The sequence below is a fragment of the Poecilia formosa genome, unplaced genomic scaffold (genome assembly GCF_000485575.1).
Source record: "Poecilia formosa unplaced genomic scaffold, Poecilia_formosa-5.1.2 Scaffold52, whole genome shotgun sequence".
Lineage (NCBI taxonomy): Eukaryota > Metazoa > Chordata > Actinopteri > Cyprinodontiformes > Poeciliidae > Poecilia > Poecilia formosa.
In genome coordinates, this window is record NW_006799991.1 from 2262466 (window position 1) to 2283171 (window position 20706).

The 20706-nt window shown below is 40.4% G+C and overlaps 2 protein-coding genes across 5 annotated transcripts in view; one reads left to right on the forward strand and one right to left on the reverse strand.

The window, feature by feature from the left end:
• Window positions 1–680: 680 nt before the first annotated feature.
• On the forward strand, window positions 681–8125 carry guk1b (guanylate kinase 1b). 4 transcript variants are annotated; one of them, XM_007552750.2, is made up of 9 exons: window positions 681–789; window positions 1808–1924; window positions 2078–2119; window positions 4636–4746; window positions 5660–5756; window positions 6801–6939; window positions 7065–7149; window positions 7227–7312; window positions 7397–8125. In XM_007552750.2, exons 2-9 carry the CDS (start codon window positions 1813–1815, stop codon window positions 7424–7426), a joined length of 702 nt encoding a protein of 233 aa, XP_007552812.1. In that variant the 5' UTR covers window positions 681–789; window positions 1808–1812; the 3' UTR covers window positions 7427–8125. The 4 variants fall into 4 exon arrangements, with proteins under 4 accessions (XP_007552812.1, XP_007552813.1, XP_016527304.1 ...); XM_007552751.2 differs by lacking the exon at window positions 4636–4746 and having other exon boundaries at window positions 682–789; XM_016671818.1 differs by lacking the exon at window positions 681–789 and having other exon boundaries at window positions 1880–1924; window positions 2078–2150.
• A 71-nt stretch (window positions 8126–8196) lies between these two features.
• The window catches only part of obscna (obscurin, cytoskeletal calmodulin and titin-interacting RhoGEF a), a 57937-nt gene continuing 45427 nt past the window's right edge, over window positions 8197–20706 (reverse strand). Inside the window, exons 72-95 of the mRNA XM_016671805.1 lie at window positions 18879–18987; window positions 17919–18034; window positions 17729–17841; window positions 16564–16732; window positions 16290–16377; window positions 15997–16197; window positions 15854–15914; window positions 15694–15771; window positions 15437–15609; window positions 15256–15282; window positions 14986–15138; window positions 14225–14270; window positions 14062–14139; window positions 11800–13537; window positions 11580–11708; window positions 11392–11505; window positions 10930–11097; window positions 10668–10773; window positions 10174–10413; window positions 9752–9975; window positions 9602–9616; window positions 9292–9388; window positions 8906–9055; window positions 8197–8806 (exon numbers count right to left, since the gene is read on the reverse strand). Coding sequence (XP_016527291.1) covers window positions 8629–8806; window positions 8906–9055; window positions 9292–9388; window positions 9602–9616; window positions 9752–9975; window positions 10174–10413; window positions 10668–10773; window positions 10930–11097; window positions 11392–11505; window positions 11580–11708; window positions 11800–13537; window positions 14062–14139; window positions 14225–14270; window positions 14986–15138; window positions 15256–15282; window positions 15437–15609; window positions 15694–15771; window positions 15854–15914; window positions 15997–16197; window positions 16290–16377; window positions 16564–16732; window positions 17729–17841; window positions 17919–18034; window positions 18879–18987 — 4571 coding nt within the window. The 3' untranslated portion in view covers window positions 8197–8628. The remainder of the gene's footprint in view (window positions 8807–8905; window positions 9056–9291; window positions 9389–9601; window positions 9617–9751; window positions 9976–10173; window positions 10414–10667; window positions 10774–10929; window positions 11098–11391; window positions 11506–11579; window positions 11709–11799; window positions 13538–14061; window positions 14140–14224; window positions 14271–14985; window positions 15139–15255; window positions 15283–15436; window positions 15610–15693; window positions 15772–15853; window positions 15915–15996; window positions 16198–16289; window positions 16378–16563; window positions 16733–17728; window positions 17842–17918; window positions 18035–18878; window positions 18988–20706) is intronic.

Consider the following 20706-nt stretch of genomic DNA (forward strand, 5'->3'; position numbering starts at 1 on the left):
CCAACTGATAATCTGTGGCAATACTTGGGGAAAAAAAAAAACAAAAAAAAAAAGGAGTTTCCAATCACCATCCATCAAATCTGAGTCTGAACTATCTTGCAAAGAAAAACCAGCAGGTTCAGTCTGTAGAGGTGAAAAGCTGGTAGAGCTGCAACTGCAGGGTGATTATAATAAATGTTGACTCTGGCAGGCTGAATATAAATAAATATATAGGTCAAAACTAGCAATTTTTCATCTGAATAAAGTTTCAAAAACAATTTGTCATTTTCCTGACATGTTACAATTATGCAGTACTTTTGTGTCGGCCCATCTTGTAAAATGCCAAGAAAACATATTAAGGTTTGTGGTTGTAATGTGACATGTAAGAAGTTAAGCAGTATGTCCAGTTTAGCAAGGCACTCTGTCTGTCAGTAACACCTGTGCTTCCCTTTACCATCAGCCATCATCTGCAGCGGCAAAATCCCAAAGCACGTCTGCAAAATAACCCTTTGGTTCGAGTTTGAAGCCACAATCCAGGAAACATTTTGATGCCTCACAAGCAAAAGCACTACTGAATGAATAACCATTTGTTCCTGAAGATTAGCCCATCTTATGCAAAGAGGGCTCACATGTGATTGGTCACTGAGCTAAATGGAGATGGTGGTAATTCAGACTGACAGCTGCTCCAGTGTGACACAAACACACACACACACACTGGGATTGCACTCAGCCCATTAAGATGCCAGGCTTAAGAATCGCTTGTTGCTGAACGTCTCTGCAGAACAGACGATTCAGGCGCAGCGAGGAAAGGTAAGATGGACTTTTTACCAAACTCCTTAAACCTAAAGTCAAACTAAAATATGGGAGTAAAGGGGCAGAAGAATATATAGTAGTGCTGCACCATATACACAATCATAGCTGCTGGAGGACATTGTCCAGTATTTATTGACTGATTAATTCCAATTGTTTTGGGGTTTGACATATTTGATGCGTCACTGGAAATAACACAAGTAAATCTTCATTTTACAGTATGTTGAAAGCAACAGCTTACTTCACTGGTTTGTTAATTGTCTTTAATTTATACCGTTTTGTTCTGTGTAAAAGACTATCGAGATAGATCTACTAAAATAACTGATACACCGCAGTAGATATCACTATATTACCATCAGAAATAAACATTAAGCAGCCAAATAACAGTAACAACTAAAATAAGTTATTGCAGCCTTTTAGAGATAATGGAATATTATTATGTTCTTAGGCAGAGACTCCTGTGTCATTAAGTTAGTGTGTTAATTGTTTTGGTGTCCCTGGAACATCGTCCTCTCTTTGTGGCAGCAGGTAAATAGGCCACCTGTCCCAGATCTAATTAATCCTGCTGACTGACCCATCATGACTTCATTAACAGCCACTCCTGATGTTACTACCCTCAGAGGCTCTGGCTGTCTTACAGGCCAGCTGTTAGGACATAGAGTAATTGTTTAATTAAAGAGAAATTTCTTCTTGCCCAGCGGTTTGCTAGCAGGGATTGAAATCGGGATATTATCAGAGCAGCAGCAGCTTGTTTTTAACCCTCTGTGTGAAATGCTCCACCTGACAGCGCAGTGGATCAAAGGATTAACCTCAGTGCACTTTAGGACGGCTAACAGGATAGCTGCTGAGCTTCAACGCCGAGGAGAAATCGCTTACACAACTCAGAATCGTGGCTTTCCATTAGTGCTTTTTATAAAAGAAAAAAAAAAAAGAAAAAAAAATCAGAAATTTACACTACAGTCCACACACTCGTTTTGTTGCGGTACCGACAATCCTGAGCATTCGGTGTGTGTTTCAGGAACAATGTCAGGACCGAGGCCCGTGGTGCTGAGCGGCCCCTCTGGGGCAGGGAAGAGCACCCTGCTGAAGAGGCTGATGAAGGAGCACGAGGGAGTGTTTGGATTCAGCGTGTCACGTATGTCTGTGTGCCAATTAGTGATTAGCTTCCATAACATGAGCCTAACCGAAGGAGGAAGCGGTGCCGACTGTCAAATTCAACAGATTCTGTTATTAAGCTGAGGACTTTGCAGCATCTAAGTGCTTTTTAATGATGCCATGCTTTTCTCAGACACAACAAGAAACCCTCGACCAGGGGAAGAAGATGGCAAAGGTACGGAGGCTCTGGCTGCAGGATGGCTTTTGTAGGTGACACCTTTTGTAGCGTCTGCATTAGGCATGGGCCGGTATGGGATTCCCACCGTCTAATAACCTTCAGTAATAAAATAATAATAAAAAAAAGATCAGGGTTTCATTAACAGTATTTAGACCAAAGTTGAAAACATAAATGTATGACATCACAAAATGTCCTTTAATTTAAAGAAAAAAAAGAGCAACTTGAATTCCCCCTGAGATGATAAAACATTTTTTTTTAAAATCACTGAAGAAATCATTTATTTTTATTTGCTATATAAAAAGGAACAACCTTGATTCCCCTCACTGTCTTGAGATTAAACCAGACTAAACTGCTCCTGTTCCAGGTCAATGAGGATTACCAAAATGATTTGCTATAAATAATGAGATTTTCTTGCAGTTTTGCTGAACTGTCTTTAGATTCATTTTGTATAATTGGCTTTTAAACTGTATGGCTTGCATGAAACATTTTGGGTCTCCTTCTCACCATAGTTTGGTGCGATTTTGTCCCATTCTCTCTGACAGAGCTGGTGTAACTGAGCCAGGTTTGCTTCGCTCACACACAACTTTTCAGCTCTTCCCACAAATTTATCAGAGCGTTGTGTTGACCACTCCAAAACAAGGACTTTGTTGTCCTTTAACCAATTTGTAACTCTGCATTATTACAGAAAGACTGTTTTATACCCGAGATACCAGGTGGACCAATCTGTCCTACATCAGAATATCCCATAACATGAGATACTTCACATTTGGGATGATGTTCTCTGGCTTGCAACCATTATTTTACAAGAACCACTTGAGATAAAAAAATTCTTTTTTCCCAAGGGTGACCTGTCCAAAATGTAACAGTAGCTTCATCGGATCACAGGGTTTGTCTCCAAATATTAAGATCATTGAGTGCATTTGATAACAGTAATCTGTCATTATGTTAACCATGTTAGATTATTTTTATTATGAAAAAAATCAAACTCTTACCAGCTTGCTACATCTGCAGATGGATGTCTAGGAGATGGGGTAATCTGTGTGTGAATATTTTAGCATTTGTCATCTTGTAAAGGCCAATGTTGTAAAGCAGGGGTCCCCAAACTTTTTCCTTGGTCGGGGCCGGTCTTAGTTTTTCGAGAAAGAAACCTTAGAAAAGTTTTGTTGACCGGGGGGGGGACCCTGTTTTAAAGGAAGCTATAGATATAATTGGAAAATAGATAGAGAGTCATGCCATCTTAGGAGTGAACAAAATTGTGTTTTGGGATAAATGAAAAGCTCAAAAACAAGATGTGGCAAAAAAATAGGTTAAGTAAATAACCACATAACTTATCATTTACAACTAGTTAAAAAACTTTAATCCTGTGATAAATGTAGTCAGTGCAGTCAACCAAAATTCCTCCCCGAAAGCAAAATGAGAGAGCACCAAAACCAAACAGAAAAAAAACATATTTTAACAACCAAAAATAAGTTATTCCCTACAAAAAGTAACTAAACACTCACCCTCCTTCTCAAATGAGTAAATACACACTCCTTTCTGATTACAACAAGCTCCCTGCAATGGAGTAACCTGGTAGAGTCCACAGGAGATGTCCGGTGAGATCAAACCCATAAGGTTCTCACACCTAATAAATCCAGGCCTGTGTCTGAACCAGACTCCCACAGTTTAAGTACTCTGCTTTACATGCTGATTAGGTGAAGTGGGAACAGCTGCACTCACCTGCACAGCCAAGACACATGAGGGGGAGAGTGAGAAAAAAAAAAAAGAAAGAAAAACACACCCACAGTGCTGCATGTAATGCAGCTTCAACCAGCGTCTTTAGAAGGCCTGTTGCTGTTGAGGCACATATGGATACGCCCTTTTTGCACAAAAACCAATCTTATTTGGGACACAGAAATCAACTTCTTCCTGAACAGAACCAGGATGTTTCTACTTGTTTCTTTGAGGCACCTTTGGGCATGTGGAAACTGGACCCAGGGATAAACCAGACTATTTACTTGAAAAGCATTGAAACCTTAGCATCTTTTGTAGAACGGAATAAAAAAAAGCAGAATTTGTCTCTCCTGTCAGCAATGGAAAAGTTGCTGCTATTCAGCCAGCTGACCAGCAGTGTGCAACAACATATGGGAAGGAAGGATCAGCTGTTGTGTGTTTCATGAAGCAGGACAAAACTCTTAAAAAGACTGTAAGCCATGGGCTCTAAAACGGAAGTGTACCTTGATGCCTGCATCCGGCCCATGCCTAGTTGGCACGTGTTTGATGTTTTAGCGTTTTAACGCTGTGTTAGCATCACCTTGCTAACACGCAGTGACAACTCACGGCAGACATGGACTTGAATTTGAACCTACATGGCTGTCATAAGAGTGGATTTCCCTTCCCTGCCCTCGCTACAACAGCACTACGATACTTCTTACTCCCAAGCGAACTGCACAAATAGTTTTTGTCACCTTGTGTAATCCCCCTTCATATAAAGGGATAAACCTCTTTCTGTGCCTTTTTTGCTCTCTCCATAGGGCTGAACAAGCTCCCCATGCTTCTGGGGGCTACTTTACTGCCTGTAGCAGACGTCTTTTCCTCTGAAACCTCATTTTCGTGTCCAAACGAATCAGAACACAAAGATAAAGGTGATCTTTATCACTGTGATTCCTCATCACAGCTTGTTAAGATAGAGGGATGGGGGTTACTTTCATCACCATGGCATACTGTCATTGGATTTATAAGGGAATCGGTCATGATTATACAAACTGTAATAAAGAACGGGAATCGCGATAAGACAGTTTACACTTTGGAGTAAAAAGCTTTTGAAAATAGCCCCCTGTGTTGCCTCTTCAGTGATTCCCATTTCCAACATCCCATAAAACTGTTCCGCCCTCCACTGTAGCGAAGTGAGCTCTAACCATTCAGATTCGACCACTAGCGCCACTAAATCAAGGTTTTTAAATTCAAAAAATATCTTGCTCTTTATTTTCCTTTCCTGATTTTTAATTTTTGACTATTATTGAATTCCTCAAGCTGTAATGTAGCCAACTTTGGGCAAAAAATAATCTTTTTTTTTTTAAATCATCCCCCAATTTGAATGATATTTACTGTTTCCAGCTCACTTGTCATTTCTCTTTGGATCGTATTCAGTTCCAAATGCATTAGTTGTCATGTGATGTGGAGATCAGTGGTAGAGGTAGAAATGTGTTTGCTCGCTTCTGAAACTTTGTGTTTTTAGATACCGAGAGATTTTGACGTTTGAAGGATTTAGATCAGTGGATCTGGTATGGAAAAAGGAACGCCATTATTATTATTATTTTTTTATGTTGATATTTGACTCACACTGAATATTGTTTAGATACAGGCTTACAGTAACAAATAAAACATTTGTAAACTTAGCTTCAGTTGATGAAATTTAATTTGCAGCTGATTTTGTTTTTAATTGGTTGGAATCCATGTTGCTTTCTACTATGATTGTTGTGCATTATATGTATTATTTTCTAAAAGCAGAGTGTTTTCCGGCAGATCTAGCATTATAACCAATGATGCGTCTTGCAGACTACCACTTCACGACGAGAGAGGCCATGCAGGAAGGCATCGACAACGGAGAGTTTATTGAGAATGCTGAGTTTTCTGGCAACATGTATGGAACAAGGTAACGTATGTCATTATGTTTACAACGCATTTTTGGCATATTACGAACTCATATGTTTTTCATGGAGAAATGCATGTGATTGATGCATGTGTTTTTTATATATATTTTTTGGAACATTTATATTCAGCCCGGTTTACTTTAATACCCCTAAACTGAAGCCAGTGCAACTAATTTACAATGGTGGTAGCAGCATCATGCTGTGGGCAGCACTTGTAGACATAGATGGAATCACATCCAGAGCAGTCCTGGAGGGGGGAAAAAAAAGCGTTACAATAACATTAAGCGTTTTAGTGTTATTGTAGCATTTCAAGAACATCTGTAAAATGATTTTAAATAATCACTTTTTTTTCTGTAATCCTGGTTAATGCACAGATATGATAAGAAAACTGTTAAGTCAGCTGCTGTCTGCTGGCCCTATTTGACCAACACAGGTTTGATGGTTAATCAGCTAAATCTCAAAGGCTGGGATTTGACCAGCTCCAGGTGTTCCTCAATAACACAAGGAGGGCATCAACCCAAAACAAGTTTAGGTGGGATTCATTATCAAAAAAGGACTACTCCAACGCTTAGACCCTTTAATGTGTGAGTAAAAATAGAACCAGAGTTAAAATCTGAGCACCTTTAATAATGACCCATTCGAGCACAGGAAACATTTATTATAAATTTAAGGGATACTTACCAAAGCAAAAACTCACAGGGGGAAATAAAAAGAAAAATGAAGGAAGATTCATTAAAAAGCATGAAGCAGTTACAGATTCACATTACCTAAGTGACAGATGGAGCTTTAACCTATAAGTTAAAAAGAGCACCACAGCAGCTTAGCATCTTATGAGTCACCTTTAATCTCTCCTTATTCTGAAGATAACGTTTACTCACCAAGTCTGAGCAGCCTGGATCAATGCAGAGATCCTCTTACCCTGGTCATTGCCTTTGTAAAGAGCAAAACTGCATAAATGCACCCAAAACCTGCTTAAACACAAGCAAAACCTCCCTGTTTGGTCTCAGTTGTTCTACAATCTCTCTGCTGTCATTTTTTGCTTTCAGTAAAGCTGCTGTGGAAGATGTACGAGCTAAGAATCTGATCTGCATCCTCGATGTGGATATCCAGGGGGTGAAGCGGATTAAAGAGACTGATCTGGACCCCATCTACATCTCCATCCAACCTCCATCCATGGAGATCCTGGTAATGCAATTCGCATGTGCCTGAACACCAACATTGTTGTTATACTCTTAATTAAGCTTGTTTACAGCTGGATCAAAAATAAATACAGTTTTTAATGATAAAGGTGATGCCATGTTCTGTTTTAGGAAAAACGTCTGAGAGACCGGCAGACAGAGACGGAGGAGAGTTTACAGAAACGTCTGGAGGCTGCACGCATCGATATGCAGCTTAGTGAGTTTCTTCACAATCCCAATAAAACACCTTGAAGTAAAAACACAAAAGGCTAAACGAGATGAAATTGTTTTTAGGTAAAGAGCCTGGAGTGTTTGACATAGTTATCATCAATGATGACTTAGAGAAGGCCTATGAGGAGCTGAAAGAAATCCTCGATGAAGTATGTAAACAGTAGAACAGTGGCTTTTTATCGGTTTGTGTTTCTTGTACAAGTTGCAGTATTTTATTATTTCTCCCCTTACAGGAAATCAAGAAGGTCCAGGAGGCCAAATGAACCAAAAACAATTACCCACTTGTTTTGCTGCTTGTGACTCTGATCAGAATAACTCTCCCAGAGAATGAACACGACCGAAGAAAAGAGCAGAAGATATGTTGTTGTTGTTTTTTTTATTTCTCTTTACATTTCTCTGCACCTGTGTTGTTTCCATGCAAGTAAAGAAATGCAAACGTTTGGGTTAAAATGTTTTCATTGCTGAGCAAGAATTTCTGTTGTAGTTAGTGAAAGAAAAACTGGTCAAATGTATGTATGAATATCTTAAAACTGTATAATTTGAAACTTTTTTCTGGCCTCTATTAAACACCTTTGGCACTTATTTGGTATAGCAAATTCAGGGTTCAGGGTATAAGAGTTCTCAGTGCTTTTTAGCCTATTTGAAGCATGAATGTTCACAATTAATTGATGGGGGATATTTTCACTGTAGTCAGTCTTTGAAATATATATCTTGCAAAAACCCAGCTAGTAAGGAGTGGGATGTATGGATAAATGGACAGATGGAGAAATCATACTTTAATAAATTGCATAGAAACCCACTGAAAACTGTATTTATGCATACTTTTGCTCAACACTAATATTAAATAACTAAAACATTCCTGCACAGAGAAGACTTTGTATTTTGTAGATTTCCATTGATGTTCAATATCACATGTTTATATAGAAATGTGGATAAATAAAGAGATTGGGGACATTAACAAAGCACTTTGAGTGTCATTTATTTATTTTTTTTCTCCATTCACTTCAAGACAGGAGGTCATTCACAAAACACACGCTGTTCTATTTATTCATTGCAAACTTATGAGTAATAAAGTTTGGAATACATTTCTGAAATTTTCTGTAGTTTTCTTAAAACACACAAAAAACAGATGTTACATGTAAGACCAAACGTTTGACGCTTTAACAGATTAAGGCAGCAAATCACTTTGAGAGCAATCAAAACCTGTCAACTCATGCATCAGTGTGCAGTCCTAACTAATCCCTGAAATGTTTCCATCAAAACCAAATCGAAAAGATTTCACAAACTGAGACTCATTAAGACGCGTTTAAAGTCAGGATATTTCATTTTATGAAACTAACTTTGGTTTTGTTTAACAGAAGAAAAGTCACACCAGGAAAAATACAATTGCAGTGATATATATATATTTTTTTTGTTGTTGTTCACAACGATGAAGAGGTTTTGCGTTTGGGTGTTTTGTTTTACCTCACTGGAAGAACGGCCCCTGATGTTTTGTGCACACCTGATCTCGTTTCTCCTCCTTCTTGAGGAAAGCTCTGAGCTTGTCAGTGGAGAAGCACACTTTGGAGGGTCGGACTTTGTGTGGGGCCCGATGGGCGCGAAGCCACGGGTTCTGGAGACACTCGGCCGCCGTTGGTCTCCCCCTGCAAACATTTTTTTTTTAACCCATCAAAACTGTGTGTTCTCATCAATATTTTATATAAACAAATCCAATCTAATCACTGACACTGAGAGACACTCACCAGGATTTATTATTCAGGCTGTTCTTCATGAAGTTTAAAGCTCCTTCTGACAGACCAGGGTAACAGCGGCCAAACTGGATCTTCCCTTTCTTAATGTTTTTGTCTTGCTCCCAGCTGTGTTCGGCATAAAAGGGACTGTCGGCGCTCAGCCTTGTGGTGAAAATTTACAAGCAGATAGAATAATTAGATATTTTGGAGCAACAAATGATGCGCTCTATCTGTGAGTGTCTTTAATTTTCTTAAAATTTTCCTTAAACCTGAAGAGATCTTAAAAAAAATCCCTAACAGCTATATAACTATATAATTTTAATTGATCTTATATTTGACTTTAAACAAAATAAAATCTTATTTTGTGGTATTTTTACACTTGTTTTGTCAGTGCTTACATTATAAAGGACAGGACTCCAACGGCCCAGATGTCAGTCTCCGGCCCCACACCCTGACCCTCCAGGATTTCTGGAGCTTTAGGAAGGACAATATAGACTGATAAAAGCAGAGAGAAGCAGAGTATTGTCCATTAAAACAATTTATTCTCCTCTTAATATGGAAAATGGTTAAAATTGTAATTGGGTAAAAAAATAAATGATAAATGGACTTGTGTTTGTTAGATTATGGTAGCTAAGATCAGCTGAGATGAAGTTAGGCTCTGTTATTTCCATCCATCCAACCATTCAGCCTTTCTTCAGTAAAGTGCACCTTTTCTGCAGCAGTCTGTTGGAAGGCCATGACAGTCAAACATTGAGTATGTTAGATCTTAAATCTTCCAAACAATAATTTTTGCTTGTAAATTCAGATGTAAAAAAAAAAGAAAAAAGAAGAAAACTCCCTCCGCCCCCACACTGCTACCTTTGCTGTCTGCGAAGCCGTGAATGTGCTCGATGTTGAGAGGCTGTCCGGGTACGAAGGACTGAGCTGAGCCGAAGTCGATGATCTTCAGGTGGTTGCCATCGTCCACCAGCATGTTGTCAGACTTCAGGTCCAGGTGGATGACCCGGCGGCTGTGGAGGTAGTCTGCTGCGCTGACAATCTGATGGAGCAGCTCGGCCACATTACTCTCTGCATACAGGTCTCTAAGGATGTAGAATCATATAAGCTCTGAGTTCAAACTAAATCCAACTAATGCAAAGTTTCTAGTTAGCTTTGTGTTCTCACTGAAATCATTATATATATGAGTCCTTTGAACTACAATTAAAAAAAACAAAAGACAGAACAGAGTCTCATTCCAGTCTATGTATCTAAAATGAAATGCTTAAAGTATTTGAGCTTACCTTGCAGCCAGACTGTGCAGCAGCTCCTTGCCGGGACACAGCTCCTCCACCAGCAGCACATACAGAGGGGTGATGAAAGCAGCGTACAGCTGAACCAGGTGGGGGTGATGCAGCCTCCTGAGCAGCTGGTACTCCCGCAGCACCAGCTGCCTTTGCTCGGCCTGGTAGGGAGTGATCTTAGCGGCGAATACCTGACTGGTTTCCACATCCCTGCACAGGTTTATGACACTGAAACGACCCCTGAGAGAAAGCAGGGCGTTTAAAAGAAATATGTGTTTAATTGGGAGGAACAACAGATAAAGGTCTATTTTAAATGAGTTGCAGATGCACAAAAACTGTATCTCCCCCTCCTTCCATTAATAATCCATTTTTGAAGGTAACAGATAACTTTGATCTCAACAATACACCTGTAAAGTTGTCATGTTCAGATATGAAACTGCTGAGCAAACAGAAACAGTTCTATTGTTGCTTAACTACTTTTTGTCATCAGTGACCTGTTGATCTCAGACAGGAAGCTGTAGTTCCTGTTTACGGTTTGATGTTCTGATCCAGGTACTTTTGACCCGATTGAGTCAGTCTGAATGAGAGGAATGCGGATATCTGCAAAATAATAAAAAAAATACAAGAAGGATTATTATCTTCTACATGGATGTACCCGCAGGTTTCGAAACAGTGTACTATGATCTACGAGAAGAAAACTTTAGGAAATGATTAGAATAGTTTGCAGCAGCTAACACAATGTGCAGCTTTTAATACCTTCAGGATGAGTGGACATGACAATGGGAGCTGAAGCTTCACTGAAAGGTCCTGCTCCTGTCCTGGTGACGCAGCCCACCCTGAACACATACGACGCCCCTTTCGGTAAGTCCTTCACTACGTAGCAGCTGTCTGCCACCTCATCTGACAGGACTGTCCACTCGCCACCTGAGGAAACACACAGGAGACTAATCCAGAAAAATAAAACTAAAAAAAGAAACAGCTTTCAAGGCCTCTGAGAAAGCTTTTATAAATGTTCGCTGTAAAACAACAGAATGAAAACAACAGAATGAAAACAAAGTGATCACTGCAAACACTGGGAAGCACGACTACCTGACGACATGTTGATGAGTTTGGTTTTTCAAAGTACGGAAAGAATAAAAAAGCAAACATAAAGAGATTTTGAGATGTTTCACTTTATGTAAGGTGAAATGTAAATTTTCATCTGCAACTGAAACTCACCTTCTGAACAGTACTGCACACAGTAAGTGACCGGGTCATCGGACTGGACAGGCCTCCACACCAGCAGGACTCCTCCTCCGTCTAGCTGGAGCACCTCTGCTTTGCTGGGATGAACTGACATGATTATGAAGAAAATAAATTAAACAGATGTTTCATAAATGATGAACTGTAGCGTGTTTCCTTGTTACCTTTTATCTTTTTGAATGGTGGTATTTTAAAAGATGAGAGGAGCTTTGAGTTTCTCTTTTTGGGGGTCTCGAGACCACTGCTCTGTTCCCTCTCAGCTGGGATGGCAGTGGATCCTTTTACTATTGGCCCTTAAACATCCAAAAAAAAATTATTAATCTGGTATTAAACAACAAACTACATCCCTAATTTGGGATTACGTACAAATAAAACTCAACTTACCTCCTTTACTGACATTTTCCTTACTGGAGGACCTGGAAAACAGTTTGGTCAGACTGGAGGCTGAAGCTCTCATCTTCTTCCTCAGAGACATAGTGGGCGTGTCGGGCTTCATGATCTCTCCCAGTGTGGGCCCCAGCTCCGTACTCTCCAGCTGGGTGTATGAGTGGCCGGTCCAGGACTGCCTTCGGAAGATCCTCAGGAGACCCAGTTTGGGGGACTTTCCAGTCGGTGGGCGCGCTTCCAGAGCCGGAGCAGATGCATGCCTTTGGAGCATGGCGCCCTCTTTCTTGTCCCGGGCTCTGGGAGGCCTCTCAGGAGTTCCTAGAGAGCAGAGGCTTGGACTGGGACTCGGCATTGAGGGCCTCTCTGGCTGACCTTTGCTAATTGTAGACAAGTTAGGATTGGACCGGGTCCGATTACGTGGTGGAGGCTGAGGACGGGAACTTCGAGGTTTTATTTCCTGAAATGGGGTAGGGGAGGGTGTAATCAGGGGTTCACTGTGTTCATCATTTTCATCACTCCCTCCTGATCGGTATCTCCTTCCGACATGACCATGACTGAGCTCATCAAAGGAGCCTATTCTACTTGAAGACTCAGATCCACCATGCTCCAGAATGAAAGACTCTGCCAGAGACCCCTGGGAGCTGGTCAGCGTGTCTCCCTCAGTCTGGTCCTGACCCAGCCTGGATCTCATTCTGCCTCCAGCAAGGAACTCAGATGGAAGAGATGATCCACTAAATACCCCTTGTGTCAGAGCGACTGAGCCTCTTCGTCCTGAGACCTTTGGAGCTTTCTGGAAAATTAGTGAGTTTCTCCCAGCTGCTTCACCATGTGTGATTTCTTCCTTCGTGCTGTGAGAGGCCTCTTCTTCGTGTGCGCTTTCATGGCTGGCTGAGCTGGGAGATCGACGGGAATACTCGTCAAGAGACCTGCTCCGTCTGTGTGGCGGTACGTTGGTGTGGGAGAAGCCCACCCCATCATCAAACGAAGAGGACTTCTGCATGCTGGGCTGTACGGATCCTCGTCTCTGCCCACGGTTGCTCTCGGGTTCATCCTCCACGTATTCAATCAGAGGCTCATTGAGCCGCCCTGAGAAGCTCCTCCTGAGAGGCTTACGGCCTCTTTCCTGCTTTTTCGCCTGGAATTTGTCCCTCAAAGTCATGTGTCTCGCAGACAGAGGGGAAAGCTGTTGAGAGCTGTTGTAGAAAGTGCTTCGGATGACGCTTCCTCTGGGAATGCGGCCTCCGTCACTCCCTGAGCCCTCGTCGCCGTCAGAGAGGTACAAAGATCGGTTGCTATCCTTGCTGAAGCGTCGTTCCCTCTGAGGTGTCTGTTGGTCTGTTGTTGTTGTTGATGACGCAATCGATGCTCTGCTCATGCTGCGCTCGGTAACACTCCTCCGTTCTCCCATTTCTCCATCCTCATCCTCCCCAAAAGCCCCTACATCCTCCTGTAAACTTAGGAGGCATTTAGGATACGGCTCCAAGATCTGTGCCCTCTCTGTTAAGGGGTCATACTCTTCTTCTGTATCCTCCTCCTCCTCTGTCTGGCTGCAGTGCTGGAAAAAGTCCCAAGAGTCGGCCTCATCATACTCCGATGAGGAGCCGCTGCTCAGGGAGGTGCTGCTGTGCTCCTGCGGCTCGCGGGGCACCGCAACCGACGTCTCTCTAAGAGGAGCATCGAGCAGCTCGGGGATGGGCCTCAGAGTGAGCACAGACCCGATAGATGTCAAAGAACGCTGAGGAGAAAAATGGAAAAAAAAAAAAACTGGTTAAATGATTTGAAATACTTTGTGACAGAAAAGAAAATGTACCTTATGTTTGCTGAAACTGTTACAGTGTCTTGTAGTGTCATAATCAGTACATTTTGTCACAATAAAGCCACAAACTGTCTTTCGTGGATTTTTTTTTTTTTTTGTAATATACAGACACAAACTAATGCATATAGCCTCAGGCACCTGTCTATATTTGGACAGGTTGTGCTGAAATGCGAATTTCCCTCTGGGATTAATAAAGTGTACTCATTGACTGATTCAGTCATTCAGATCCCAGAGCCAGTTTGTCCTGGTTAGAGTGGCCCTGTAGTGCCTGCCACAGGGCAGCAGGTCAAACAGATAGTAGATGGGATGAGTGCTGTCTCTGGTGAATTTCACAGCCAACAATAGACCTCTGTGGCTCCTCCATGGGCCTCATGACTGCTGCTCCGACTAATCTTCTTTCTCCTGGAGAAGGGCTTTGATTTTAGCAGATAACTCGGACGCACCTGCCACTTCCTTTTAGATATGAAGTCTTTCAAACTCCTCGTGTTGATTTCATCAGTGTCCTCCCCTGCATTTCCATCCTGTGGGGATAATTACAGATAATGCGTCAGAGCTCATTTGCATAAAACCTACAATGTTCTGTTTATTTATTTTTTTTTTTTTCACCTGAAGCCACTCGTGACTCAAGCACTCAAAGGCAGATGGTCGAGTCCTGCACAACAAAATAAGATACTGTTATCACTGACTCACATAAAACATGTGAGCATCTTTGAATCAGATTACACAAGCATTTATATTTAGGTTTGTCAGATGGATACAAACCAATACAACACATAATTATTGGCATCCCTGGTATAAATGTGCAAATATGGGCATCATCGTCTCACTCTAAGAAGATGCTGCATGTTGTTTAACCTGTTAGAGATGTTTTAGATTTTTTAATTGTTCACACTGGGAGGTTTGGATGAGGAGCTATATTGTTGCCATTTCTTGACCTTTAAGGATCAGCACTCTTCTCTTTCACTGAATGTGTTGTTCTTCTGTCTCTTCCATTTTGAATAATGTCAATAATTTTGGGATTAACAGTTTTAAAATGTTATTTTTGAAAATTAGTTTGCTGTTATTTGTAGCTGAAAATGAAATATTGATTTTTGTTCATTTTCTGTTCTATGATTCAAGCCCTTAGTTTAAATAGTAACATGCTCAGCAAATGCATAGTTTAAATTAGCATTACAAATGTAAATGTTGCAACTTAACTAGTCGTCTCTTTTTGAGACTGAGTTATCTTTTGTTTTTTTTTTGTACTGCCATAAAACTATGAAATCTATTATCATTTATTAATTAAGGCCTCTTGTCAGATTTTGTTTAAATAATTTTAAAAAACTACAGAGGCATAAGGCTAGTGAAAAATAAGACAGCTGTTGTACTCTGGATCCGGCTGAAGGACTGTATGGAGAAAATTCCTGGCTTCTGGGCTCCTGCATACGATGTCTGGGGCATCCCAGTTTAAAGTTGCCTCTCCCACCCTGAGCAATGTTGCACGGTCAGTCTCGCCCACAAAGGGGCACCGGCAAACCAGACTGTCAAGACAAAAAAATTATGCAAGAAATAATTAGGAGAAAACAAGCTCTTCTGCTACTTACACTTTTATATTTTGCATAATTCAAGTTTATTTTTGAATATCACTGAATACATACCACAGAAATGTTATGACACCGACAGCCCTGATGGGACAAAGTATGAGAAATAAACAAAACATAACTTTTTGTAGTAATTATCTTAATACAACAACAGCAACAGATTATTAGAGTTTAGTACAAACAATTAAATTATTTACAGGTTATGGCAAATTCAGGACACATAATCAGTTAATCTCACCAAATATCCGTGGCCACAGTGACAGGTTCTTGATGTACAATCTCAGGTGCAACAAACTCTGGGGTACCCAACACACTGTACTGGTGTCGGGATGTGTCTATTTCCTGGCAGAAGCCAAAATCACAGATCTTGATCTCGTCTTTGGGCGGGTACACCATTAATATATTTTCAGGCTACAAGGAGTAGAAAAGTATTCAGTTAAGGCAGAGAATCACCAGAAAATGTAAGTGATAGTTGACGCTGAATAAAAATCTCACTTTGATATCCAGGTGCATGATGTTCATGCTGTGAATATGACAAACCCCTTCTAGAATTTGTTGGACATAAAATTGAACCTGAAAGGAAATAATATTCCCCAATGATCATTCTGTATGTATAGCTCTGATGATTTAGTCAAATTAACATTTGGGCTTGTACCTCTTTTTCTGAGACAGATCCTCTCATCAATAAATGGTCCAGAAGTCCATGAGAACAGCAGCTGGATGATGATGTTAAGAACTCACCGATCGAGTATGTGATCAAACCCATAACTAGTTTGGCAGTTTGAAAAGGAAGGATACATTTCTGTGATTAACACCAGGGTGCGTCTGGTGCAAAAGAAGTCCAGCAAGCAGGCCACTCTGGGGTGAGCGAGGCGAGACAGAAGATCCCTCTCCTGGAAGGCCCTGGTCCGAGAGCTGCTCCGAAGAGGCAGAAATTTGGCAGAAAACACTTCCCCTGTTCTTCTGTGGATGACACGCTTCACCACCCCAAATGTCCCCCTAAATCACAAAACAAAAAAAGAAAATGGATATGCTGTGCCTTAAAAAAAACAACAACAAACATCTGATAGCAAAAGGAAAGTGAACAATACCTTCCAATTTCCTCATGGACATCATAGACTGAGAATAATCTCCTTCTCTTCCCCAGCTCCACTTCCCTCTCCTGAGGATCAAGCAGACCTACAGAAAACCACAAAATTAGTAAATAAACTTGGCACTAGGGTGGCAATCAGTGTATATTCTTCAACTTCTTTAAGAGTACAAAAGCTTGCATTATCCATCATGCTTCAGGTGCTCTAATCATTCCTTTTTAACAACGTTACGATGAACTGAACAGGTGTAAAAATGCAGATTAGAACTACTGACCTTCCTCAACCGCTAGCTGAGCTTCACAGGAGGCTTGGCCTGAGTCGTTGTGAGCGAAGCAGGTATATATGCCACTGTCCTCTCCTTCAGGGCACAATATGGTTAGGCTGCAGCGAGCACCATGTTGGACTATTTTCACATTCTCACTGGCTGCAAGGGGCTCCCTATCCTTTAGACAGGAGAGAATCAGCTTTTAATAGAAAAACCAATGAGTTCATATGATCAAACATGGCCTTGACACTTCCTGAAATGTTTTACATTACCACCACAAACTATGATGTATTTTGTTAGAATTGTATGAATGGTGGAAGGAAAATAACATACAAGTATTTTAAATATTGTTTAAATATTTGATGCTTTGTTTCTTTGGAAAGTAACTGATTTCCCCCCCCCCCCACATTTCTTCATTTCTTGGAGAGCTAGCTCAGTTTTCCCCCACATATTCTCATTTGGATTAAAGCCTGGACTTTGACTAGGCGATTCTAACACGTGAATATGTTTTCATCTAAGCCCTTCCATTACAGCGCTGGCTCAACGTTCAGTGGTGAAAGTTGAACCTCTTATACAAGGTCCAGTCTTTTGGTGCCTCCAAGATATTTTCTACCAGAACTTCCCTGTGTTTAACCACCTGAAGTCTGACCAGATTCGCTGTTCCTAATGAAGAAAATCCAGATGACAGCAGAAGGAGTTTAAATTCTTCAGATGGTGTGTGATGGTGGGTGATGTGCAGATTCAGTTTTTCTTCCAAACTAAGTTAGTTTTACTCTGTTTAATCAGACCAAAACCCCTTCTTTGATTGAAGAGTAACCAAATATAGAAAATTAAGGTAAATTTTCTTTAGTTATAGTGTTGTATAATTATTGTGCTTCCTTAAATTTTATGTGATTTTGTAAAATGTATGTTAGTGGGAAGTTGGATATCATTTACATATTTGAAATAAATACCACAAAAAGTATTAGTATTTTTGCAAGGCCATGGATGATATAATGTTTTAGAAATTGCATAAAATGTAGTGAAATAAATTAAAATAGAGAAACTATTTGGTTAAGTATCAGTGAAGTTACATCCTATAACCACAGACTTGCATAATACTTGCATAATTGCTAATCTAATCCTCTTTGCAACCAGTGCGGTTTAGAAAGGTCTCCTTTGTGTGACTCTTTACCTTGTACCACTGTACTTTAGGTGTGGGTCTTCCTGTGATGATGGCCATGAATGTTGCTGGTTGCCCAGGTTCGACACACAGATCCTCAGCAGGAACCTGGACCGAAGGAGGAGCTGAGAAGAAAGCTGTATCAGTATTTATTAATGCAACAATTTATTGACTTAATTCTGCATTGAAAAATATAAACTACCATCTGTTATTTCGTGCAAAGCCTCTGAAATATAGATCTCTTCTTCTTCTTCTTCTTCCAGATAACATGAAGATTGCTGTACTGCAGATGGGTGAACATCCACAACCGTGCTGTATCTGGTATTGAAGATAGGCAAAGATGCACAGAATGTGATTGGCTCAAAGTACTATACTAAATATCACTTTTAAAAAGTCTAATAAACATGGACAAAAATTATTATAAGGAAGCAAAAATCTTGTCGGTTTTGATCGGTCAGCTCTACATAAGACAAGTTGAAAGACAGAAGGTTCCCAAACATACATACATTTAGATAAAATTAGTTAACCCCTAGAACCCGACGGACCCACCGGTGGGTCCAGCTGCCACGACCTCGGCTCGCTCCGTAAACAAAGGCTCCACGTGCCTTTAAATTTTTTTTATTTTTTATTATCCGCTAAAAGAGGCTTTGATCTTTCAAAAACTATTCCGCATAAAGGTTTTGCCCAAAATGTTAAGTTTAAATTTATTTATACCCCCTGAGGGTGTAACAATAACATCAGTAAGCACAAAATCAATATATTTTCTTGTATTTCTATTAGAGCAACCAATAATGTTAACTGTAACCTTGGTTAATTTATTAGCATAAAAATCACTTCTTGGTGCAAACATTTTGAGAACATGCAAAGACTGCTGTGAAGGTTCAGTAAAAGAGTCTAGAAAAATAACCCTTTGTTGTGAGGAGCACAGACTCTAGAGCTAATCATATATAATGTCATCCTCATTATTGTTCGTATGAAGAAAGATTAGCGTGAACACCAGTACACCGATCCTTTTTCTAATCTCATTATCTTGATGAGGAGCAGTTATCGTGGTAAAACCTGCACTGCCACAATGCTTTAATAAGGTTAGCAGTTGCTAATGCTCAGTTATTTAAAATGGTGAAACACAGTCCATGCAAATTATAATTAAAAAAAAGCTTACTGCTCAGAAGATCCAGGGGGAAATTGTGTATTTGCAATAGAAGAAGGGCTGAAATCAGTCTGCAGCCATTTCTTAACAATGGCAGTGGACCAGGCCTCTGAGTCAGCTTCTAGAAAAACCAAAACACCAATTAGAGAAACTTTCAAATTAAAGATTAATAAATAATTTGAGAATTTTGTATTTTATTTTATTTTTTTTTACTAAAAGTGGAAAAAATTATTTTCTAGAAAGTACATTACCTTACAATCCAGGAACAGCAAACACCCAGTTTGTCTTACCTTGAAGCGTCAGGGTTTTACCCATCTAACCCACCACATCAACAGGACATGATCACATGCCCACTCCTGCACGGGCAGGAAGGATACACTCGCCCAGCACATGACCATCTTGTAGGAGTGGAGAGTTAGCTGGGCATGCGTTGGCAGGAAGAGAAAGGGAGTGTTGAGTGGTTATTGGTTATCATGAGTGTGATGACTTTCATGGAACAGTCCATGTGAGGAACCCCCTGCTTTGGGACCAGTGAAGGGAAAATGGGAACCATCATGTAGGTTATAGACAATGGGAAGACAAACAAATATGGTATGAAAAATACAAAAGTACAATTCACTTAAATTCCGATTAACCGATTTATGACCGGCTATACAAAAACACTGACATGAAGTTTCAATATTATCCTGTTCGCCACTAGCTTTTGGCACCTTCAGTCTGCTGATCGTTGCATATAAACACTGCAGTAGGAACACATACTGTTACAATCCATGCCCTCTGTGAAAAGTGAAAACATGATGAAAAACATTGAACACCCCATACAATACATTTAGCAATGTCTGTTGTGGATGTTGGGGAACACAGTATGAATTCTATCATGAATGATACCAACTAGATCCCACATATTATGGCTAGAGGGAAGAGAGGTAAAGGTGCAATGGTTACATTTAATGTTTCCTTCCCAAAATCAACATTCTGCCTGCAAAAAGTTGTATGTGTTAATTACAGGCATACGTTAGCTTCCACACAATGGAGAAAATTTACAAAACACAATAATCTGCTCTCTTTTTTGCAGTATTTGTTACATGAACTGCTTTGTACTGATTGGTTTCACAAATGCATACGTGAAAAAACCAGGTGGCATTATTCAAAATGCAAAGCACTTTGCTATAGCTGAAATTTATGCACATATAGATGAGAAGACTTATACCTAAATGTGTGCTTAGTGTTTCATTTAAGTGCAGGAAACTACATCGTTACATGGCAAATATTTGTGTGTCATAAAGGTTATTTGTGGCTGAGTTCATTAACAAATATGAGTAACTAAATGTACTAAAGCAGGGGTCCCCAAGCTACGGCACGCGGGCCGGATCCGGCCTGCCTCCTCATTTGGTCTGGCCCCCTGAACAATACCAAAGAGCATTCAGTGTTTTTTTTCATGTATACCACCAGGGGGGCTCTTGAGCAGATATGAAACTTAGTTTCCCTCAATGGAATATGTACTAGTCAGTACCAGTCACCGTTTCGCTCACGGTTTTTTTCCATTTGCATTCTGGGTAAAAATCTATCTACAAACGCGAATATGTCACGGCAGTAATCCAATCCCCCCCGTCAAGAAAACTTTTCTAAGGTTTCTTTCTCGAAAAACTAAGACCGGCCCCCGACCAGAAAAGGGAACAGTCATGTGGCCCTCGCAGGAAAAAGTTTGGGGACCCCTGTACTAAAGAGTCTACCAGACATTACTCTTGATAACAATCAATGGTTAGGACTAGACATGCACCAAGAAATTGGGTGGTAGCTGGAATTAGACAATTTTCAAGTTGATTGTCTTGGATTAGTG

Bases quoted from the DNA above. Each gene is read 5' to 3' on its own strand.
- guk1b (XM_007552750.2), top strand. From the start codon at position 1,813: ATGTCAGGACCGAGGCCCGTGGTGCTGAGCGGCCCCTCTGGGGCAGGG. The intron at 4,747-5,659 runs GTGATCTTTATC...TGCGTCTTGCAG, and splicing joins ATCAGAACACAAAGATAAAG to ACTACCACTTCACGACGAGA. The intron at 5,757-6,800 runs GTAACGTATGTC...TTTTGCTTTCAG, and splicing joins GGCAACATGTATGGAACAAG to TAAAGCTGCTGTGGAAGATG.